This window comes from Panthera onca, chromosome B4 (assembly GCF_046562875.1).
Source record: "Panthera onca isolate mPanOnc1 chromosome B4, mPanOnc1 haplotype 2, whole genome shotgun sequence".
Taxonomy (NCBI): Eukaryota; Metazoa; Chordata; class Mammalia; order Carnivora; family Felidae; genus Panthera; species Panthera onca.
This window is the reverse complement of record NC_138345.1, coordinates 55,829,076-55,851,157: the sequence shown is the minus strand read 5'-3', so window position 1 is coordinate 55,851,157 and position 22,082 is coordinate 55,829,076. Positions and strand designations below refer to the sequence as shown.

General features: G+C 38.0%; 1 protein-coding gene across 1 annotated transcript in view; it reads right to left on the bottom strand.

Moving 5' to 3' along the window:
• Positions 1-5,288, bottom strand: part of ETNK1 (ethanolamine kinase 1) — a 67,113-nt gene extending 61,825 nt beyond the window's left edge. The window contains exon 1 of the mRNA XM_078450008.2: positions 4,849-5,288. Within this exon, the coding sequence (XP_078306134.1) occupies positions 4,849-5,004 (156 nt within the window). The 5' untranslated portion in view covers positions 5,005-5,288. The remainder of the gene's footprint in view (positions 1-4,848) is intronic.
• Positions 5,289-22,082: the final 16,794 nt, after the last annotated feature.

Genomic DNA, 22,082 nt, shown 5'->3' with positions numbered 1-22,082 from the left:
GCTCTCTCTCTGTCTCAAAAATAAATAAAAACATTTTTAAAAAATTAAAAAAAAAAAAAAGAATTACTGAATTTTAGGAGCTTACAATTCAGATAAATTATTCCACTTACAAATGGGGGAGGGTGCTGGGGGAGATGGGAGGGGAAAAGTTGGAAGCACGTAGTACTAAAATATACCACGCAGAACTTTATGCATTTCTTAGGATATTCTATTAGTAGTAAAGTAGTAAAAACTGGTGCTAGTAGTAAAATTACTATTAGTAATAAAGTAGTATTAAGTAGTAAATTCTACTATTTTCTATCAGTCTGCTGCTTTCCAAGGTAGATAAAAATCCTGTTTCAGAGATTTAAAAACTTGCCAAAGGTTACAAATAGCTGGTATCAGGATTCAAAAACCATCCTCTTTTTACCACATTATGCTGAAGCCCCCCAAAACAGGTCAAGTTACTTGTTTAGTCCAAATCAGACAGCTGTTAATACCTGAAAATGAACTAGCGTATTAGGCTTCTGACTTTTTAGTCCCATCTTAATAAAAGACATGGGAGCCTATCAAACATTCATCTTTGGGAAGCCTAGCTGGCTCAGGGTCTCTTGCTCTCAGAGTCATGAGTTCAAGCCCCACATTGGGTGGAGATTACTTTAAAAAAAAAAAAAAAAAATTTAAGGGCTCCTGGGCGGCTCAGTCAGTTAGGCATCCAACTTTGGCTCAGGTCATAATCTCACGGGTCATGGGATGGAGCTCTGCGTCGGGCTCTGTGCTGAAACCTCAGAGCCTGGAACCTCCTTCACATTCTGTGTCTCCCTCTCTCTGCCCCTCCCCCGTTCACACTCTGTATCTCTCTCAAAAATAAACATTAAAACAAAATTTTGTTTAAATTACACATCTTTGATAGGAGCCTATCAAACATCATACATCTCTCTTAGCCACAGTCAACAGAGTCAACAGAGTCTTAGGGCCTACCACCCATCAAATACTTTACTTTCTCTACCCCATCCTGGCTCACACTTGCTCTCAATACAAACTATCTCTCCTTCTCTCAAAATAAATGCATACAATAAAAAATAAAAAATAAAAAAATAAAAAGCCCAGGTGGCTCAGTCGGTTGAGCGTTGAACTCTTAATTTCGCTGAACTCTTAATTTCGGCTTGGGTCATGATCTCACACTTCCGTTTGGGAGTTCCAGCCTACTATGGGACTCTTGTGCTGATAGTGTACAGCCTGCTTGGGATTCTCTCTCTGCCCCTCCCCTGCTTGCACATGCAAGCTCTTGGGGGTACGTTCTCAAAATAAATAAACTTAAAAAAAAAAATAAAAGAAATACCTGAAACTAACATAACATTGTGTGTCAACTATACCTTAAAAAAAAGGGGTGGGGGAGAATTAAGTTAGAACAGTAAAGACACAGCTTAATAGAACTCTCTCTCTCTCTCTCTATATATATATGTTTTGATTCTTCATTTAAAAGAATACTAAATATCAAATATTGATATTAAAATAAGAAGGCTTATAGATTTTTAATAGACTATTTTAGTAACCATTTCCAACATGGCTAGATAAAGAGAAGAAAGGGGATATGGAAACTGCTATGTAGCTACAAACCAAACACAGCACTGGTTTCCAAGACAGTCTATGTATGCTTAAAAAAAGGGGGGGATTTCAAAACTATGCATCCAAAAACATGGAAAAACTTGTAGTACAAAAGGGAAAAAACCGTATGCTTTTTAAATGTTCTTCTGTAATCTTTGCATATTAATATGAATGTTCATTCTAAAAACACTACATTATGACTTTATTTATCTTCCCCATCTGACTAGGAATTTCAGTAAAATATTATGAAATAAAAAGCACTGACTGGTATTATTGTTTCAAATGTACTCTATTTACTCTAGGGCAGTACAGTACACTCCAAAAAGCTCACCACCCCTTTTATACTTTGTTCTTTCAATTTTATATGAATAGGAAAACCAAAAACTTAACTTGTTAAAATCCCATCTAAAATGAGATACAGCATTCCATGTGTCTCTTAAGTTCTGAGCAAAGACTGGGCCCTATATCATTTTGACTGCATCAAAGTCTTTTTTGCTGGCTTCTGGATTTTCCAATATATTCTGAACAGTTCAGCTGACATGAGTAATCGTCAAGTAAAGTGTTAGTAGACTTAGCCTGTAAGGTATGTTTAAAGCATATTTTCATTACATAAAAATTTTAGAAAAAAATGGGCTACATACCAGTATTGATCTGTTGACCATATGATACATACTTCCCTTCTGAAATGTGAATGATTATCTTTATACTTCAAAGGAAATAAAAGCAAATCTCGAAAGAAATATTCCCATTGAGATTTACTAAAGAAATCCTAAAGCATCATAAAGAAGAGTTTAGAGGGGCATCTAGCTAGCTCAGTTGGTCACTCTTGATCTCAGGGTTCTGAGTTCGCCCCACAATGGGTGTAGAAATTACTTTAAAATCTTAAAAAAAATTTTTTAAAAGTAAAGAAGAGTTTAGAATGACGGAATATGGGAGTCAGATTTTCCCAGGTTCAGAAACCACCAATAAATAACCACCAAGTCAGACTTTCTAATCAAAAGAGTTGTTTGCTCATGGAATGATTATATTTCTAATAATCATCCTTACAGCAAAGTAAGTGGTAGTATTTACCTTTTTTTTTTTTAATTTTTTTTAACATTTATTCAGTTTTGAGAGACAGAAACAGAGTATGAACAGGGGAGGAGAAGAGAGAGAGGGAGACACAGAATCTGAAGCAGGCTTCAGGCTACGAGCTGTCAGCACAGAGCCCGATGCGGGGCTCAAACTCACAAACCAAGAGATCATGACCTGAGCCGAAGTGGGTCACTTAACCGACTGAGCCACCCAGGCACCCCTGGTAGTATTTATCTTCACTGACAAGTATATTAGAAATTTGGATTATGAGTGCAAAGGTCTTAAAGTCTAAAGTTGCTATGTAGATAAAAGGCAAGAGTCAATCCCAAGTACTTTCCAATAACCAAAAAGTTCCCATTTTGTCCCTTTTTTACCTATACCCTGGCTTTATCTCACTAATTCCACCTAAAAAAAAAAGAAAAAAAAAGTACCTAATAGTGTTGTTTGTAGGATTAAGTGATAAAATATATAGATCACCTAATTCACAATCTGGAACACTGGTACCACAGGATAGCTATTTTTACTGTTCTACAGACAAATACACCAACAGAAACACGAGTCTCAGGCTTAAAACTTTAAACTCTCTACTTAAAAAGTAGCATAGTTTGCCAGCACCAAAGTTTCCCAGGAAGCAGCACTGTCTTTAATTCGTATGCTTAGTTTATAATTGACTTTCAGAGTATAAATCATTTTAATAAATATAAAAATTTTCTGTAATAAACTACAAATAAGTTAATAAAATAAGGAGTTCTGAGTTTCAATTGGAAGGTTCAATTTTGGAAGTTTGAACTAATTTAACTTTTTTAATTAAAGGAAATATAGCATATTAATTTTTTTTAATAACACATGAAAATCATTTTGGAGTCACTATGTCCTGTTTAGTTGGCTAACGCTCCCTTAAAATTTCAAAATTCCGAATAATTGTTTTCCTAAAACACATGAGTCCTTTTAATCTGCTCAAAACTCTTCTAGTCAACAAGAACTGAAACTAACACTCCTGAAAGCCCAAGTGTCAGGAACTGTTCCGGGGCCCTAGAGCACTGTTCATGTTTTATTCATCTTTGTATAGGTGACTACTTTAGCAAAGAATCTGAAATACTGTTAAGTCAATAACACTAATGAATAAATTAGTCAACAAAACAAACCAGATGATTTGGCTACCTCTTAAACAGATCTGAACAAATTCCAAATACCTCAGCCTTCAAAATCATTGACTTTCATGTGTGTATGCAAGGAAAATGGAGGTTCGTTGTCACAGATCCCGAAACTCTAAAAGTTAAATTAATATTCAAAATGTCATGTATACTAAATCATACCTTATTAGAAATAAGTTATTAGAAAACGCCTAGATCTCTAAAGATTTTTCTCCCAATTTTTGTCTACCAATATGACACACTGATCGACCTAACATCAGACATTGCTAGTTTTACTAAGACGAATAAAAAAATTCAGAAACACCGATTCAAATAAAATATGTGTAGAGCTACCTAAGAACTCAATCGAGTAATGCCTGACCATGGTTATTACTCTGAAATCGAATACTCTCGCCATTCCGAAGGTTCGAGACGATAATGCAGGGTGAGACCTCCAGGGGAGTTATCCGCCAGGAGGGGTGGCAGGCAAAGTGGGGGGAGGGAGAGGAAGGGGGTGGGGGAAGGGGAACGGGGTGGGGGAGGGGGTGGGGGTACGGGCGGGGGAAAGGGGGTGGGGGGAAGGGGGTGGGGGAAGGGGGGAAGGGGGGAAGGGGGTGGGGGGAGGGGTGGGAAGAGGAAGGAAAAGACCAGATGAATTAATTAAAGCATTATCCAAGTAAGGAGAGAAGGTAACTAGAGACGACAGAAGAGGACCCCCTAGCAAGGGGAATGGAAAAGGTTCCTTTTGCAGTTAGAAAGGCCAGGGGAGTGGGAGGAGGGGCAACTATCAACAGGGATTTTCCCGGTGTGAATGGGTGCGTCACTTACGTAGCTGCTTCCAGAAAGAAAATCTGCCCTAAGGACAACCTCGCTAAGCAATTGTGAAGGAAGGGGGAGTGACCTTCCCAGGTTTGATGGAGGAAACACAGGGTCACTTCCCAGAGGACTGAGGAAAAAGGCGTTCTCGGGTCGACAGAGAACTAAAGGGATTGTGAGAACCCCCCGGGGCCGAGTCTGGGCAGTGAGAGACCCCGTACTGAGATGTGGGCGTTACCTGCAGGGTCACCTCTTGAGGGTCCCAATGCGGCCGCAGGTGTCGCAGGAGGCTGAGGGCCCCCTCCCGGCAACGCTGCTCCTCCTGATCCTGAACCGTGACGTCCAACTTGGGCACCTCCGGGGAGCCGGGCGGAACGTGGATGTAATTGGCCATGGCCCAGGCGACGGCAGAGACTACCACCACGACGACGGCGACGGCGACCACGAGAACGGCGGGCGCCGACAGGCTGGTGGATCCTTCCGTCCCGGGGCGCCCTCGCGGGAGGGCTAGGGGCGCTCAGACTGACGGGCGAGCAGTAGGAAAACGGCTGGACACGACACTCTCACCGACCCAGGTCTGAACAGCAGCTGAACTGAGCCGGAGATGTTCACGGGAAAAATTCCGCTCGCCTGCTCTCCACCGCCGGCGGCCGCGAAGCATGCCGGGACTGGCCTGACGCTAGCGTCACGCGCAGGGCGGGGCCTCCGCCTGCGTCAGTTGGCTGAAGACGACTTTCTAGCCCCCAAGCACAATGGGCGACTGCAGCTAGCTCGGTACCTAGGTCGTCTAAAGCTCGTCCCGCTAGCTTTTAATCTGAAAACGCAGGCTCCTCTTCCGGAATGCGCCTGAGCTCTGCGAAGACTCGAAAGGCTGTGAAGCTTTAGATCACATGATCGGGGGCTTTTGGGGTCTGAATTTGAGTTATGACTGAGTTTTTCTCGGAAGCGAGGAACGTGCCCTGAAGTAACCCCCAGATCAGCCTTTGAATTTGGCCGGAATATGGGCATGGGAGATTAACTGGCTCGCCTTGATCTCGAAGCCGCTCTGTCCTGGCGACCACACAGTTGGGTGGGCAAACAGTATACAGAAGTCATGGTATTTGGGACAAACTTAGGATATTTGTGTAAAGACGGCAACACTTAAAGATTTATTTTTGATGCCAGATGTTTAACCATACTGAATTATTCAGAGCCAGGAAAAACAGGTTATAGTCTAGGATGAAGATGAAAGGTTAGGGAAGAAAAATGGTTTTGAGACTCAGCACTTACAGTGGCTCCACGCCTGTTTCAGGGTATTCCTGCATGGACCTTACAATAACTACCTTAAAACTTTTAGCTTCAAGTTTTATAGCAGCTATTTCCTCTGTTAAGATAATATTGGAAACTGGATAGTCCACAATTTATTGGGACCTCCAAATCTTCATTATGATTGAGAAAAATGATCTGAGATATGATCTGTTAATCTATGTCTTCCCTGAAACATTTAGTACATGGTGAATATGTTTATTAGTGGTAAATCAGTAACTGGATTCAGCTTAATTAACATTCAAATGTTTACCTCCTTAACATGAGTTTACAATGATTGTTCAGAATGAACCTATTTAGCTTTGTAAATCACAAAATAAATAGCTCACTGTCAATAAGGGTAAATTCATAAAAAGAAGAAAAAGAAAATAGCACTGGGTGTTATATAGAAGTGATGAATCACTGGGTTCTGCTCCTGAAACCAACACTATGCTATATGTTAACTAACTTAAATTTAATAAAAACAAGGGGGGCGCCTGGGTGGCTCAGTTGGTTAGGCATCTGACTCTTGATTTCGCCTCAACATGATTTCATGGTTTTATGAGTTGATGAGTTGGAGCCCTGCATCAGGTTCTGTGCTGGCAGTGTGGAACCTGCTTGGGATTCTCTCTCCTTCCCTCTCTCTCTGCCCCTTCCTCACTCACGTCTCTGTCTCTCTCAAAAATAAAATTTTTTAAATTTAAAAAATAAAAATAAACTGAAAAAAGAAAATACAGTATTATAATACAGCAAGGGAGTTGAATCCACATTTTCCAGATATTTTTTTAAATTATGTACTACAATAAACAATAGATTATACGTTCCAAATTGGGGAGAAATAATATACTAATACTAAAACACATATGTATAAAAGATCAGTAAAACCTGAGCCAGATGCTCAGCCTTTGGAGGTGACTCCACTGGGCCAGCACCGTTGCGAAATAAACAGTTTTCTGATTCCCCTAGTGCTTGTTGCTTGTGCCTTCCTGGACGCCAAGTATTTGCTGTAACAATACTTTCACATTTTAGATGGTATCTCTTTTATTTTTGTATAATTTGTATTATTTTATACTGATATAGCGTATATAGTACATATAATATATACTATACAGATGAAATTTTAAAATGTTTTAAACTATACTTTGAATTGTAAAATAATTTACTAGCAAATTATAAAAAAATCATTTTGAGGGGCACCTGGCTGGCTCAGTTGGTGGAGCATGCAACTCTTGATTTCAGGGTTGTGAGTTTGAAGGTTGTGAAGAAATGTAATTTCTTCACTACATTGAGTGTAGAAATTACTTAAAATCCAAAGAAAAAAAATTATTTTGAGAACTGCACAAGTTTGTAATTTTTTTTAATGTTTACTTATTTTTGAGAGAGAGAGAAAGAGACAACGTGAGCAGAGGAGGGACAAAGAGAAAGAGGGAGACACAGTATCTGAAACAGGCTCCAGGCTCTGAGCTGTCAGCAGGGAGACGCATGCAGGGCTCAAACCCACAAGCCCTGAGATCATGACCTGAGCCAAAGTCCAATGCTTAACTGACTGAGCCACCCAGAGGCCCCGTAAGTTTGTAATTTTAAAGAAGCATCCTTTCACAAGAAAAAAAAATATTATGTACCTAAGAATAAAATTAACAAAAGATGTGCAAGTCCTTTATGGATGAAATTATATCAATGGAGAAATCTTTTCATAAAAAAGAAAAGATACTTATAAAGATCTTTGTTTTGACTCAACTAATCAATAACTATAATGCAATTATAATTAAAATCTCAACAGGGTTTTTCACAGAACTTGTTTAAATGACGTTAAAATGTATGCCAAACTTTGTCCAAGAAAAGCAGCTATAATTTTTTTGTGGGGAAGGGAGGGCTGCAGAATAAGTTGAGAGAACCCCTCCTAGTAGGATTTATTATATAAAGTTTAGGAATGGGCAAATAGACCAGTAGAACCTAATACTGATTCCAGAAAAATACCTAAACATATATGATAACTTTGAATATGACAAAGGTGGCTTTAAAAATTAGTGAAAAAAGGAGTGCCTGGGTGGCTCAGTCGATTGAGCATCTGACTTCAGCTCAGGTCATGATCTCACAGCTTGTGAGTTCGAGCCCCACATCAGGCTCTGTGCTAATCACTCAAAGCCTGGATCCTGCTTTGGATTCTGTGTCTCTCTCTCTACCCCTCCCCTGCTCATGCTCTGTCTCTCTCTTCTCAAAAGTAAATAAAAACATTAATTTTTTTTTTTAATTAGTGAAAAAAGGCTAGTTAATAAATGGTACTGGAACAATTGCCATTCATATGGGAAAATTTTTGATCCCTCCTCATTATGTATAAAAATTAATTCTGGGAGATTAAAAACCTTAATATTAAAACCAAAACCCAAAAAATATATAAGAAATGTCAGTTCTTATCAACTTGATCTATACAGTGCAGTTCCAATGCAAATCCCAACAAGTTATTTTTGTGGCTTTTGACAAACTGATTCTAAAGTTTATATGGAGAGGAAAAGGACTCAGAATAACCAATTAAATACTGAAGAAGAACAACAACAAAAACAGGCACTACCCAACTTCAACACTTACTATAAAGCTACAGTGATCAAGACAGTGAAGTATTAGTAAAGAATTGACAAATCAATGGAACACAATAGATAGTGCAGAAATAGATTCACATATAGTTAACTGTTGAAAAAGGAACATAAGGCAATTCAATGGAGAAACGCTATTTTTTTTCAATAAATGGTGCTGGAACGACTGGACATCCACATATAAGAAAACATGAATCTAGACACAGACTTTATATCTTTCACAAAATTAACTCAAAATGGGTTATTGACCTAAATGTAAAACAAAACTATGAAGTTCTTAAGTGAAAACATAGGAGAAAATCTAGGTGACCTTGGGTTTGGCAATGACTTTTTAGATACAACACCAAAAGCACAATCCATGAAAGAAAAATTGGTGAGTCAGACTTCAATAAAATTAAAAACTTCTGCTCTGGGAAAAACACAGTTAAGAGAATGCAAAGCCAAACCACATGACTAGGAGAAAATATTTGCAAGACACACACATATCTGATAAAAGACTTGTATCCAAAATATACAAAAGAACTCTTAAAATTTTTTTTTTCAACGTTTTTTATTTATTTTTGGGACAGAGAGAGACAGAGCATGAACGGGGGAGGGGCAGAGAGAGAGGGAGACACAGAATCGGAAACAGGCTCCAGGCTCCGAGCCATCAGCCCAGAGCCTGACGCGGGGCTCGAACTCACGGACCGCGAGATCGTGACCTGGCTGAAGTCGGACGCTTAACCGACTGCGCCACCCAGGCGCCCCACAAAAGAACTCTTAAAACAATAAAGGAAAAAAATTTTTTTAATGGGCGGAGGATCAGAATCTCACCAAGAACACATACAGATAGCAAATAATCACAAAAACATGTTCACACCATGTGTCATTAGGGAACTGAAACTTAACAATGATACCACTACGCACCTATTAGAATGGCTAAAATCCAAACTGTTGACAACACCAAACTTTGGTGAAGATGTTGGGAAACAGGAATTCTCATTCATCACTAGTGGGATACAAAATGGTATAGTCACTTTGGAAGACAGTCTAGCAGATTCTCATAAAGCTAAACATAGTCTTACCATGTTATCCAGAAATCATGCTCTTTGATTATCCAAATGAATTCAAAACTTACAGCCACACAAAAACCTGTACTCAAATGTTTATAGCACCTTTACTCATAACTGCCAAAACTTGGAAGCTACCAAGATATCCTTCAACAGTTTAGATTTAAAAAACAAAAACAACGAAAAAGTGTTACATCTACATAATGGAATTTTATACAGCAATAAAATGAAATGTGCGATCAATCCATGAAAAAATGAAAAACAAATGAAATAATCTTAAATGCATAGTATTAAGTGAAGGCAACCAATCTGAAAAGGCTATATACTGTATGATTTCAACTATATGACATTCTAGAAAAGGCAAAACAGTAGAGACAGTAAACAGAATAGTGGTTACCAGGTGTTTAGATAGAGGGAAGTAGGGATAAATAGATGGGGCACAGGAGATTTTTAAAGCAGTGAAACTATTCTGTATGATACTGTAATGCTAGATACATGACATTATGGGTTGTCAAACCCATAGAACTGTACAGCACAAAAAAATAAACATAAATGTAAACTATGGACTTTAATTATATTTATATCTTTAGTAATCAGCATCCTGCCTTACTATAGTAGTTATGCAAAAAATGTAAATGAATGAATAAAAAATGTATAAGAAAATATGGGATCAGATCCCTACAATTATAAGTGAAGGAAGGATGTCCTAAGCAAGACTCATACAGCACTCAAAATTTTAAGAGGACTTCAAATACCTCCATTTTGACCTCAAACATTCTCACTGATTAAGTTCTTCTTTCCAACTTGTCTCTTAACTTGGGCAAAAAACCATGGGGGCAAAGCATCCTCTGATGGGAACCAAAACAACCCCATCAAGCAATAAGGACTGCTCTGAGCCAGCAATACTTCACTCGTGACAATGATGACCTGATCTTTATTGCCCACCTGCATGTACCCATGGGTCTTTGTCCCCCATTTGCCTTATATAAATCCGGAAGTAGTTTGGCACTTTGGAGACAATCTTTGAGACACCAGTCCTCAGTCTTCCTAGTGTTGGCCTCACTGAACTAAATTCCTTTCTTATTTCACCACCACTCATTTCTCCGCCTTCGGATTTTGTCAGGACAAGTGGCCAGATCTGGACTGGTCCCAAATTGGGACCCCTGGAGCCAGGTACTCTTGCACCCCTGTGCCCCTGCACCCTGTGCCCCAGCTACACAATGAAAGAAAAGGACTGATAAGTTTTTTATAATATAACTGCATATATATATGATCAAAAGGGAATTACTGTTCAGAATACCACTAATAAGAAAGCCAAACTGCTCAGAAAAATAGGCAAAGAATATCAATTCTCAGAGATGAACTCTGAATAGCCATTAGGCTTATGAAAATAATCAAGGCAATGCAAATTAAAGCAACAATGAGATACCATTTTATATCCATTAAATTGAAAAACAATTGAATTCCTGTAACGTCAATTGGATATTATTGATGGGAAGGTAAATTTATTTGGAAAAAAAAAACTTTGGAGTGCAATATTACACTATTTAATAAAGCTGAAGATAAGTATTCATTACTACCCACAAATTTCAATTGCAGGTATACACAAAAATCCCCCACATATACATGAGAAAGTGTGCAGGAATATATACTGCAGTCTTGTTCATGATAGCTAAGTGTCAACAGCCTGTCTCTCATTAGGAAAATGATTGGATGAAGATAGATGAGTAGATAGGTAGGTAAGTAGGTAGATAGATGATAGATAGATAGATAGATAGATAGATAGATAGATAGGAATATCCTACAACAGAATAAGGATGACAGGTGGAAAATATGCGTGTATTTATGCATATATTCAGGAGAAAATAATGGCACTAGAAGTCAGAAATCAAGCTATAGCAGTTGTTCTGGGAATCCAACAGCACCTCTGGTTAATTGAAAACAATTGGCTTCTCTGTCTTTTCTCTCTCCACCTGTTTTTATCTCTATTGTGCTCCTAATTATCTGTTTTTGCTTCCTTGTGACTTCTGCCTACTGGTTTCTCTCCATGTATGTCTCTATCGTTCGTTCAGGTCTTACCCAAAAATTGCTCCTAGGGTGGCCTTTCCACTGCTTCCTACACAAGCTGTTTTATTTTTTTTGGGTATCAGTTATTACCTATGTAAGTTACTTTAAAATCAACATATTTACTCTTTTAGAATCTATGTTTTGTACTACAGTGTTAACTCCAGGAGAGCAAAGCCATAGTCTATCTTGTCTATTGCCACACCGCCTGGAATAGTGCCTAGAACTTAAAAGGTACCCAATAAATAAATACTTAAGCCCACCTAGTTAGCTCCTGATAGTCTGCCAGTCTCACATAAGAATAGCCTTCAGTCAAAGGTTGTATTTGCTCATCTCCCTAGAGTACTCTGATTATGTTGAGCTGCCCTACTGATTACTTCCTAGGCCACAGGCCAACCCATAAATTATCTCTGGCTTTGGAACAAAGTCTTAGCTGTAGGGTATCATTAAATCTGCTCAGCACTTTGCAACATGTCTAGAAGATAGAAGATAGTTATGAAGATATAACATCAATATAAAATGTCCATCGTATTTTAGTCCCTTTTCTGTATTTGGGACATTGGGGTCACCAGTACCTGCCTCCTATCTTTGCTTCTTGAAACCCCACTCATCCTTCAGAGTTTAACTGTACAGCAATCATGTTCATGGAGCTGAAGGGGAGCAGAATTTACCATTTCAAAATATGTCACTTTGGCATGAGGATTATTTTGAGCTAAAGACGATCAAAACCCAGCAGATTCAGGAAAGCTCTTTACCTCCCCCTCAATTGCCTAAATTTACATTGGAAAGGGGACCTGTACAGGAAAGAGAGCCATTCCAGAGGTACCTTTTTCCCTAAGAAACTTATCTGCATAGTAGGGTAAGCTTTGTTTTGCAAACATCCTCTGTGACTTCCAACGAAAGGTCTTCCTCCTTTTTGTATCCCCAAACCACTACCCATTTCCTTAGCTCAGGATGTTGCATAAGCCTCAATTACCTGGATGTTCCTTGAGTCTTCCAATCTTTACGGGGCTCCCTTATACACAATTTTGTTTGTTTTTCTCCTGTTAATCTGTTTTATATCAATTTAATTTAGACCAGCCAAAGAACCATAGAAGGGAAAAAGGGAAACATTTTCTATCTCTATAAAGCCTATTTGGATTTTCCCAGTCCAAATTTACTTCTCCCTTTTATACATCTGTTAGAACACCTAACAAATTCTGCCATATGCCACCCACATTGTGGATTTAAGTCATAAAGATTGTGCTACACATAAAAGACTAGTAAAATGTTTATAACTTGTTACATAATGAGCATTATATATGAGGAAATGAAAGGATCGCTGAATGTAAATCCAGATGCTTTGGTCATAAATTTTTTAATTACAGTGGAGTTAACTTTAGTTACCAGAGTAATATTGTAAAGAATTTACAGAAGAAAATATTATGTGTAACAAGGTTATGTGGTCATGTCTAATAGCTAGATTGACCACCAAACTGAAAACATGTTTAAAATAAATAACTCTGGGGCCGTCTGGGTGGCTCAGTCGGTTAAGCATCTGACTTCAGCTCAGCTCATGATCTCGCGGTTCGTGAGTTCAAGCCCCGCGTCGGGCTCTGTGCTGACAGCTCAGAGCCTGGAGCCTGTTTCAGATTCTGTGTCTCCCTCTCCCTCTCTGACCCTCCCCCGTTCATGCTCTGTCTCTCTCTGTCTCAAAAATAAATAAACGTTTAAAAATTAAATTAAATTAAATTAATAACTCTGGGGCTCCTGGGTGGCTCAGTTGATTAAGCGTCCAACTCTTGGTCTCAGTTCAGGTCATGATCTCACAGTTTGTGGGTTCAAGCCTGGCCTCAGGCTCTGCACTGACAGTGTGGAGCCTGCTTGGGATTTCTCTCTCCCTCTCTCTCTGTCCCTTCCCAACCTTCTCTCTCTCTCTTTCTGTCTCTCAAAAAATAAAAATAAACTTAAAATTTTTTTTTTAAGTTTTTATTTATTTTTTGAGAGAGAGAGAGAGACAGAGCATGAGCAGGGAAGGGGCAGAGAGAGAGGGAGACACAGAATCTGAAGCAAGCTCCAGGCTCTGAGCTGTCAGCACAGAGCCCGACACAGGGCTCGAACCCACAGACTGCAAGATCATGATCTGAGCCAAAGTCGGATGCTCAACTGACTGAGCCACCCAGGTGCCCCCATAAAAAATTTTTTGAATGCACTCTGGGAGCGCCTGGCTAGTTCAGTCAGAAGAGCATGTGACTCTTGATCTCAGGGTCATGAGTTTGAGTCCTGAATTGGGTTGTAGAGATTACTTACATAAATAAATAAACAAACAAATAAATAAGCAAACTTATAATAATAAATAATAAAATAAATAAACTTTAAAAAATGTAAAGGACATGAATATTCTGCTCTTCTGTTTCCCCACCAAAAGAAAAAAAGAAAAAGGAAGAGTCTCTAAATATTTAGATTTTAAGAGATGATACATAAAAATGAGGCAGCACCTGTCATGCACTTCACAACTTTAAGATAGCCTAGGGGTCTGGCTGCCTGTAAAACTACCACAACAGCCACATTAAACATCTAAGAAAGGCTGTGCTACTTATATGCATGTTCAGTTATAAGAGCTAATTTTTAACTCTATAAAACATGTCTATTCATGCTGGTTCTAGCTTGCCTCTTTTTCATATTCCTAGAATCAGAGTATTACTCAGTTATTTCATACAATAGAGAACTCCTTGAGAACAAGAATTCTTTTCCTCTTTACATCTTCCTTGGTCTCAAGGCAGTGTCTTGCATAGTGTAAATTACAAATATGGATTGAATTGAACAGAGAAATTTTAATTTAACCATCTGAAATATGTAAGGGGAAAAAGTTAATAAAAAATCCGGTACAGGGATGCCTGGGTGGCTCAGTCAGTTAAGTGTCTGGCTCTTGATTGTGGCTCAGGTGATGATCTTACAGTTCGTGAGTTTGAGCCCCTGACAGTGCAGAGCTTGCTTGGGATTCTCTTTCCCTCTCTCTCTCTGCCCCTGCCCCACTCACATTCTCTCTCTCTCTCTCTCTCTCTCTCTCTCTCTCTCAAAATAAATAAACTTTAAAGAAAATTTGTATAGGAATGGGGCTTCTGGCTGGCTCAGTTGGTAGAGCATGACTCTTGATCTTGGAGTTGTCATTTTGAGCCCCCCATATTGGGCAGAGAGATTACATTTAAATAGAGTTTTTTTAATGTTTATTTATTTTTGAAAGAAAGAGAGACAGAGTGGGTGTGGGGGAAGGGCAGAGAGAGAGAGAGAGGGAGACACAGAATCCAAAGCAGGCTTCAGGCTCTGAGCTGTCAGCACAGAGTGCAATGCGGGGCTTGAACTCATGAACCAGGAGATCACGACCTGAGCAGAAGTCCGACTCTTAACTGACTGGAGCCACCCAGGCACCTGGGGAGAGAGATTACTTTAAAAAATAAAATAAAATAAAACATCGTTTAAAAAAGAATCATTAATGAAATGGGGATGCACCTTACCAAATGTTGAACCATTTCATAAAGCCATAAATTGTGAGGCTGACACAGGAATCAAAAGAGAAAGAAAGAGAGGGAGAAAGAAAACCAAGTATATATGGATAATTAGTATGCAATAAAGGTAATATTTAAAATCAGTGGAGAGAGCAGATAAATTTTAAAATAATACTGAAATCACATTTTTCATAGTATTTGATAAAGTGGGTTTAGCAGTCATTGTTATTTAAATGGAATTAACTAAATGTTCACAAGTGCTGATCATTTCATCTCAATTCTATGTACATCAGGAGCAAAAATATCACCTTATAGGTAAAAAAAAAAAATTAGCCTACTTAAACCCTGTTTATTTTTTAAATCCATTTTTCCCAGGATTTAGATGATGATTGGCATTCAATAGACAATAATTTTTTGTTGGATAATAAAATGGGTGATAGGGTAAATGTGTTCTGCATTATAGTTCAAAGCAATTTTTTAAAAGATGTGTGAGGCCATTCACTTTTTTTTAAGTTTATTTATTTATTCTGAGAGAGAGAACATGCATATACACATGCCGGAATGCAGAGAGAGAGGGAGAGCAAAAGAGTCCTAAGCGGGCTCCTCATTGTCAGTACCAAGCCTGATGTGGGCCTAGATCCCTCGAACTATGAGATCATGATCTCAGTCAAAATCAAGAGTTAGATGCTTAACCAACTGAGCTACCCAGGCACCCAAAAACAATTTTTTCAGACTCCTAAGGTATACTGAATTGAATAATCACTCTATATTGTTTTAGTATCATTCCAACTTTACCAGACAAACCCAATTACTTTAACACCAATTCCTAAGTTAAACATTTAATATCTCAATTCTTTTTTTTCCTTTTTTTTAATTTTTTTATTTTTTATTATTCATCTTTGAGAGACAAAGAGAGACAGGGTGCCAGCAGGGGAGGGGCAGAGAGAGAGGGAGACACAGAATCCGAAGGACGTTCCAGGCTCTGAGCTATCAGCACAGAGCCCAATGTGGGGCTCAAACCCATGAACCATGAGATCATGACCTGAGCCAAAGTGGGACGCTTAACTGACTGAGCCACCCAGGCAACCCTCGATTCTTTTTTTTTTTTTTTACGTTTATTTATTTCTTTTTGAGAGAGACAGAGAGAGTGCGGAGGGGAGGGGCAGAGAGAGGGAGACAGAAAATCCCTAGCAGGCACCACACTGTCAGCACAGAGCCCGGTGCGGGGTTCGAACCCACGAACCATGAGATCATGACCTGAGCTGAGATCAAGAATTGATGCTCAACTGACTGAATCACCCAGACGCCCCTAATATCTCCCTTCTTATGCCTATTCCATACCCCATAAAGAGTGTTTGAAGCAATATCTTGATAATGGTAGGCAAGGATTTCAGAGTAATTGTGTGTGCATCCAAACTACAAAAGACTAATATCTACTCCCTGTGTAACTACAACATATGAAAAACACACATCAAATAAGGGCCACTTACTCAGCTTCATATTTTACTGTATCTTGCTCCAAAGGGTGTAGTTTTGATTTCTAGCTCTTTAAGGCATATTACACAGAGATTAGAGAGGTAATAAATGATATTAAAAGGTTTTGAGTTTAGTAGTTAGACATCCTGCTATAGAATTTGAGCAATTTACTTAATCTTTTTGAACCTCAGTTTCCTCATCTGCAAAACAGTGATAATAACAGTGATGCCAAGATGATTTAAATAAATGATTGTCAAATCTTCAAAATAATGAGTGGCCCTTATAAGGACTCAAATCTCAAATATGTTTTGAGTTATTATTAAATGTTTATCTGAATTAAATGAAATGGCACATTATAACTAGTTACTATTGGGGCTTCTGGGTGGCTCAGTAGGTTAAGCATCTGTCTCTTGATTTTGGCTCAGTTCATGATCTCATGGTTTTGTAAGTTTGAGCCCCACATGGGCTCTGTGATGACTATGCAGAACCTGCTTTACATTCTCTCTCTTTCTCTACCCCTCCCCTGATCACACTCTCTCTGTCTCTCTCAAAATAAATAAGTAAATAGATATACACTGCAATAAATAAAATAAAGTAAAATAAAAAGTAAATAAAATAAAAATAAAGTAAATAAATAAAAATAAATAAGCAAACTTAAAAAATTTTTTTTAGTTATTACTAAATGAGATGGTGCCATTATTATTAGATGGTAGAAGGGAAAAGACTTTCTTAACTTAATCCAGGAGAATTGCTCGAATGTTTTGACATTAGTTCAGTAAGTGGGTTTCAAACCCCCAAACTGACTTATGGCTTCAGGGTCTGCCTACCCCAAGGATGTTCCTCTATTCTTTCCTTGGGATAGATTTATCAGGACTTAAAGGAGAATATTCTGGGTAAGGAGAAGATCAAGGACCTACTTTCTCCAGTCCTTTGTAATCCACTAGGTCTGCTCATGTTTCTCTCCTTTTCTTCTCATTGTATATTTTAAAGCTTCCCTGAGTAACATGACCTGGAAAGAGAGCACAATAGCGAGGAATGAGGAGTGACATAGTGATAATGTCTCAAGCCACCTAAACCCAGAGCAGATGCAGAGATTGGCCATTATTTTGGAGGATTTATGGATACGAAAATTCTGAAGATTGATGCTGAAGAATTAAATGAAATACCAGTTGTTTTAGTTTAGTTTTGTTTTTTAAATGAAGATAGGTGGAATGAGTCCTATTAATTGTCAACTGGCAAGATAAACCAGGATACCTAAGTAACCACTAGATAAGAGCTTATCAGGCAATCGAGTAATATAACAATCCAGAAGAGCTTAAAGTATAGTGAGACTAAATCCTGATGGTTAAAAAGGACAAAGCCTACTGTACTAATTAATTAACTTTTATGATGGTGTCAGACCATTAGTGATGAGGAAACACTGGATTTCATGTATTTGGACTTTGGTAAAATGTGATTCTTTCTTCCTGTCAACGTGTTAGGACCGTATGGTCTAGAACCAAGTATTATACATTAGACAGAAATTGACCGAATATCTTATCCAAATGGTTTATACTACCACTGCTGTTGAAACGTGCCAAATTGGGCTATTTAAGGATCAGTCCCCAAGGATTTTTAATCTATGACATGTATGACATATTTTACAAAAAACAGTAGTAGTTTCTACCCACTCCTACAACTTTGAGTCATTGCTCAAAAATAGTAATAGCCAAATCAAATTACACTTCTTTTTTTTTTTAAGTTGACAGAGACAGAGAGAGAGAGAGAGAGAGAGAGAGAGTGAGCACAGGGGAGGGGTAGAAGGAGAAAGAAATAGAATTTTAAGCAGACTCCACACTGGGTGTGGAGCCCAACATGGGGCTTGATCCCACAACCCTGAGATCGTGATCTGAGCTGAAATCAAGAGTTGGACGCTTAACTGCCTGAGTCACCAGGCACCCCATAAGTTACACCATCTTGGCCCAAAGCCGTATGTCTGAAAAAAATATATGAGAGGTGACCAATGCACAGATCTTCAGACAGAAAAAAATTTAAAAGGCAGGTGGGAAAAAGGAGAAGAGACAGAACAGTAAACAAAAATCTGATTAATATAAAGTGTCCTAGTTACCCACAAAAGAAATATAAAACTTATGTATTATATAGATACAAGTTGATTCTTTTAATGTTAATTGTATTTTGTCTTGGTCATAAAATAATAAACATTAAGACAGGACACATGCCAAGTCATACAAAATCAAAATTATTAGCCTGTGGTTGAAAAGAAAGGTCCAAAATTAAGAAACAAAGAAACATTCTTCTAAATAAAAACTGAGTCAAAAAGGAAATTTAAAATACATGAACAATATTTGGGAAATAATTGATATGAAAACAATATACACAAGGTGGACTGCAAACTTGTAGGTCAATTTATAACAATTTTACCATAAAAATAGGAAAAGTGGGGCGCCTGGGTGGTTCAGTCGGTTGAGCATCCAACTTCGGCTTAGGTCATGCATGATCTCGCAGTCTATGAGTTCCAGCCCCACGTTGGGCTCTGTGCTGACAGCTCAGAGCCTGGAGCCTGCTTCAGATTCTGTGTCTTCCTCTCTCTCCGCCCCTCCCCCGCTCATGCTCGCGCTCTCTCTCTCTCTCTCTCTCTCTCTCTGTTAAAAATAAATAAAAACCTTAAAAAAATTTTTTAATAAAAATAGGAAAAGAGATAATAACCACTGTTTATCATTTTATATATTTTTTAAAAACAATTTATTCGAGAGAGAGAGAGAGAGAGAGAAAGACTGAGGGAGGTGCAGAGAGAGAGGGAGAGAGAAAATCCCAAGCAGGCTTACACTCAGCACAGAGCCCCCCTGGAGGCTTAGCCTCAGTCTCACAACCACAAGATCAGGACCTGAGTGGATATCAAGAGTTGGATGCTCAACTGACAGCCACCCAGGCATTCCTCATTTTTAAAAACACCCTAAAGGGGGCACCTGGGTGGCCAGATGGTTGAGTGTCCAACTTGAGCTCAGGTCATGATGTCATTGTTCTTGGATTTAAGCCCCGCATTGGACTCTGAGCTAACAGCTCAGAACCTGCTCTAGATTCTCTGTCTCCCTCTCTTTGCCCCTTCATCACTTGTGCGTGTACTCTCTCTCTCTCCTCTCTCTCAAAAACAAACATTTAAAAATTAAATAAATAAAAATATAAAATGAATAAAAAATAAAAACACCCTAGGGAAGGGAAGGTGGGGGACACAATGAGACCCATAAAATCAATCTCTATTTGAGATCAGCCAAGTCTACCTTAGTTATAATGGAATATAGAAATGTAAATGGGATTCTACACACCACCAATAACTAGTTTGGAAGAAAAAAAAGTTTTTAAAGATTATATTGGCAACTGCAGCAAAAAGAATAAATTACCCAGAAATAAAGATGTGTAAGAATTCTTTTTCCTATAGTATATACTAATTTCTTAAAACTATAAAATATTAATATGTATGAAGAAAAATCCTCTATTTTTTCCTATTCAGCAATGACTATCAATAACATTAGCTTCAGATGATTTGGTTTAAATAATTTAATCAATATGTCAATTGGCCAAAACATATTTCCAGTAACTTTAATTTTCAAATATGATACCCCACTGAGCAATTTCTCAATATTTTTTATATTATTTTTATTTATTGTTTAAATCATAAAGATTTGGGAAGCTGTATGTTAACTGCAATAAGATCCAGTCTATTCTGAATGATTGTTGTGACTTAAAGTCTTTTCAGATTATTGCACCAAAATGATTAAGGTTTAGGAAGCATTTAAATGGCTTTTTAAAATTCAAGGCAAAAAATGAAACCTAAATGTGAATCAAAAGCTTTGTATTGGGTAGCTAGTCAAAATTTTACAATGATTTTAAAATGTCTTTTAGAACTTCTGAAATGGAAACACAATTAAGACACCTTTTGTGAAGCAGATGAAATGAAATTGGTTGTCAAATGATATCACTGAATGTTAAATTCTGCCAAGTAACCAGTAAAGAGAATTTACACGGGAAATGTTCCTTTAAGTCCTATTTGAAATTATAAACCCTGAAGTAAAAATGATTCTGACCATTATGGGTTAGGTTATATCACTTGTTAATAACAGGTTCTTTACCAAAATTCTCAAATCTCATAAGCTGTAAAAACCAAAAGTTCTTTTTGATGTTTGCCATAGACTAATTGAGTGACAGATTCAGAATTGAATTGAAGCAATTGAAGCAAAATCAAATTACTTATAGTCATTTGTTCCACTTCGTATGAATTCATAAGTTTAAATCAGGTATATTCATTTATTTGCCTTAGGGAGGTTCCCAGACTCTGCTGAAAATATTGTATAAAATTTGCTATCTACTCTCATTTACCTTTCTAAATCTGAAAAATTATGAATTCTAAAACTCATCAAGCCTCATAGATTTCTGATAAGGGGTATTGGGCTTGTAATATGTAAGGTTTTTTTTTTTTTTTTATCAAGTATACTCTGACTCTAATGCTTTATTTTAACTTAATTCATCTCACAATACTTATAAGAAATGCACAGTGGTTATTTCCATTTTATAGATGGGGAAACTGACACACAGAAAGGTGAACAACTTGCAAAGCTAGTAAGGGGCAAAGCCTAGATTCAAAACATGGCTCCAGTTGGACAGCTGGACTAGCTCAGCTGGCTTTTGAATCAGAGGTCAAGGCTTACTTAGCAGATAAGTAAAAAAAGCTAGTTTAATGACTATTCACACTCAGTTTTCTCATTGTAAAATGAGAATAATATTACTAACTAGCTCATCAGATTATTACTTTGATTAAATAAAACATGTAAATCACTTACGATAATGGCACATAGTACCTACTAAGTATGTTTGCTATTATTAATAGTATTGATCAGTTTAAGTCAACCTGAACTATCAATCCCAGGGGGAACCGTGAAATAGTTAGAAACAACTTAGATTTTGCATCAGTAAAAAGAAAATATTTGCTTAGGGATGGGCGCCTGGGTGGCTTAGTCAGTTAAGCCTCGGACTCTTGATTTTGGCTCAGGTCATGAGCTAATGGTTTGTCAGGAGCACTGACAGTGTGGAGCCTGCCTGAAATTCTCTCTCTCTGCCCTTCTCCCATTGTGTGTGTGTGTGTGTGTGTGTGTGTGTGTGTATGTGCACGCACTTGTATGTGTTCTTTCTCTCAAAATAAAAAATAAACTTAAAAGAAAAAAAAGAGAGAGGCACCTGGGTGGTTTGGCCAGTTGAACTTTTGACTTCAGCTCAGGTCATAATCTCACAGTTCATCAATCTGAGCCCCACACTGGGCTCTCTGCTGTCAGTGCAAAGCCCACTTCAGATCCTCTGCACCCCCCCTCTCCACCCCTCTCCTGTTCATGCTCTCTTTGTCAAAAATAAATAAACATTAAAAAAAAAAAGGAAAGAAAATATCTGCTTACACTACGTAATCTAGGACTATGTGTATAACTTAAAAAAATAATATATTCAAAAGAAACCCATTTGTTCCTTGTGCTATGGTTT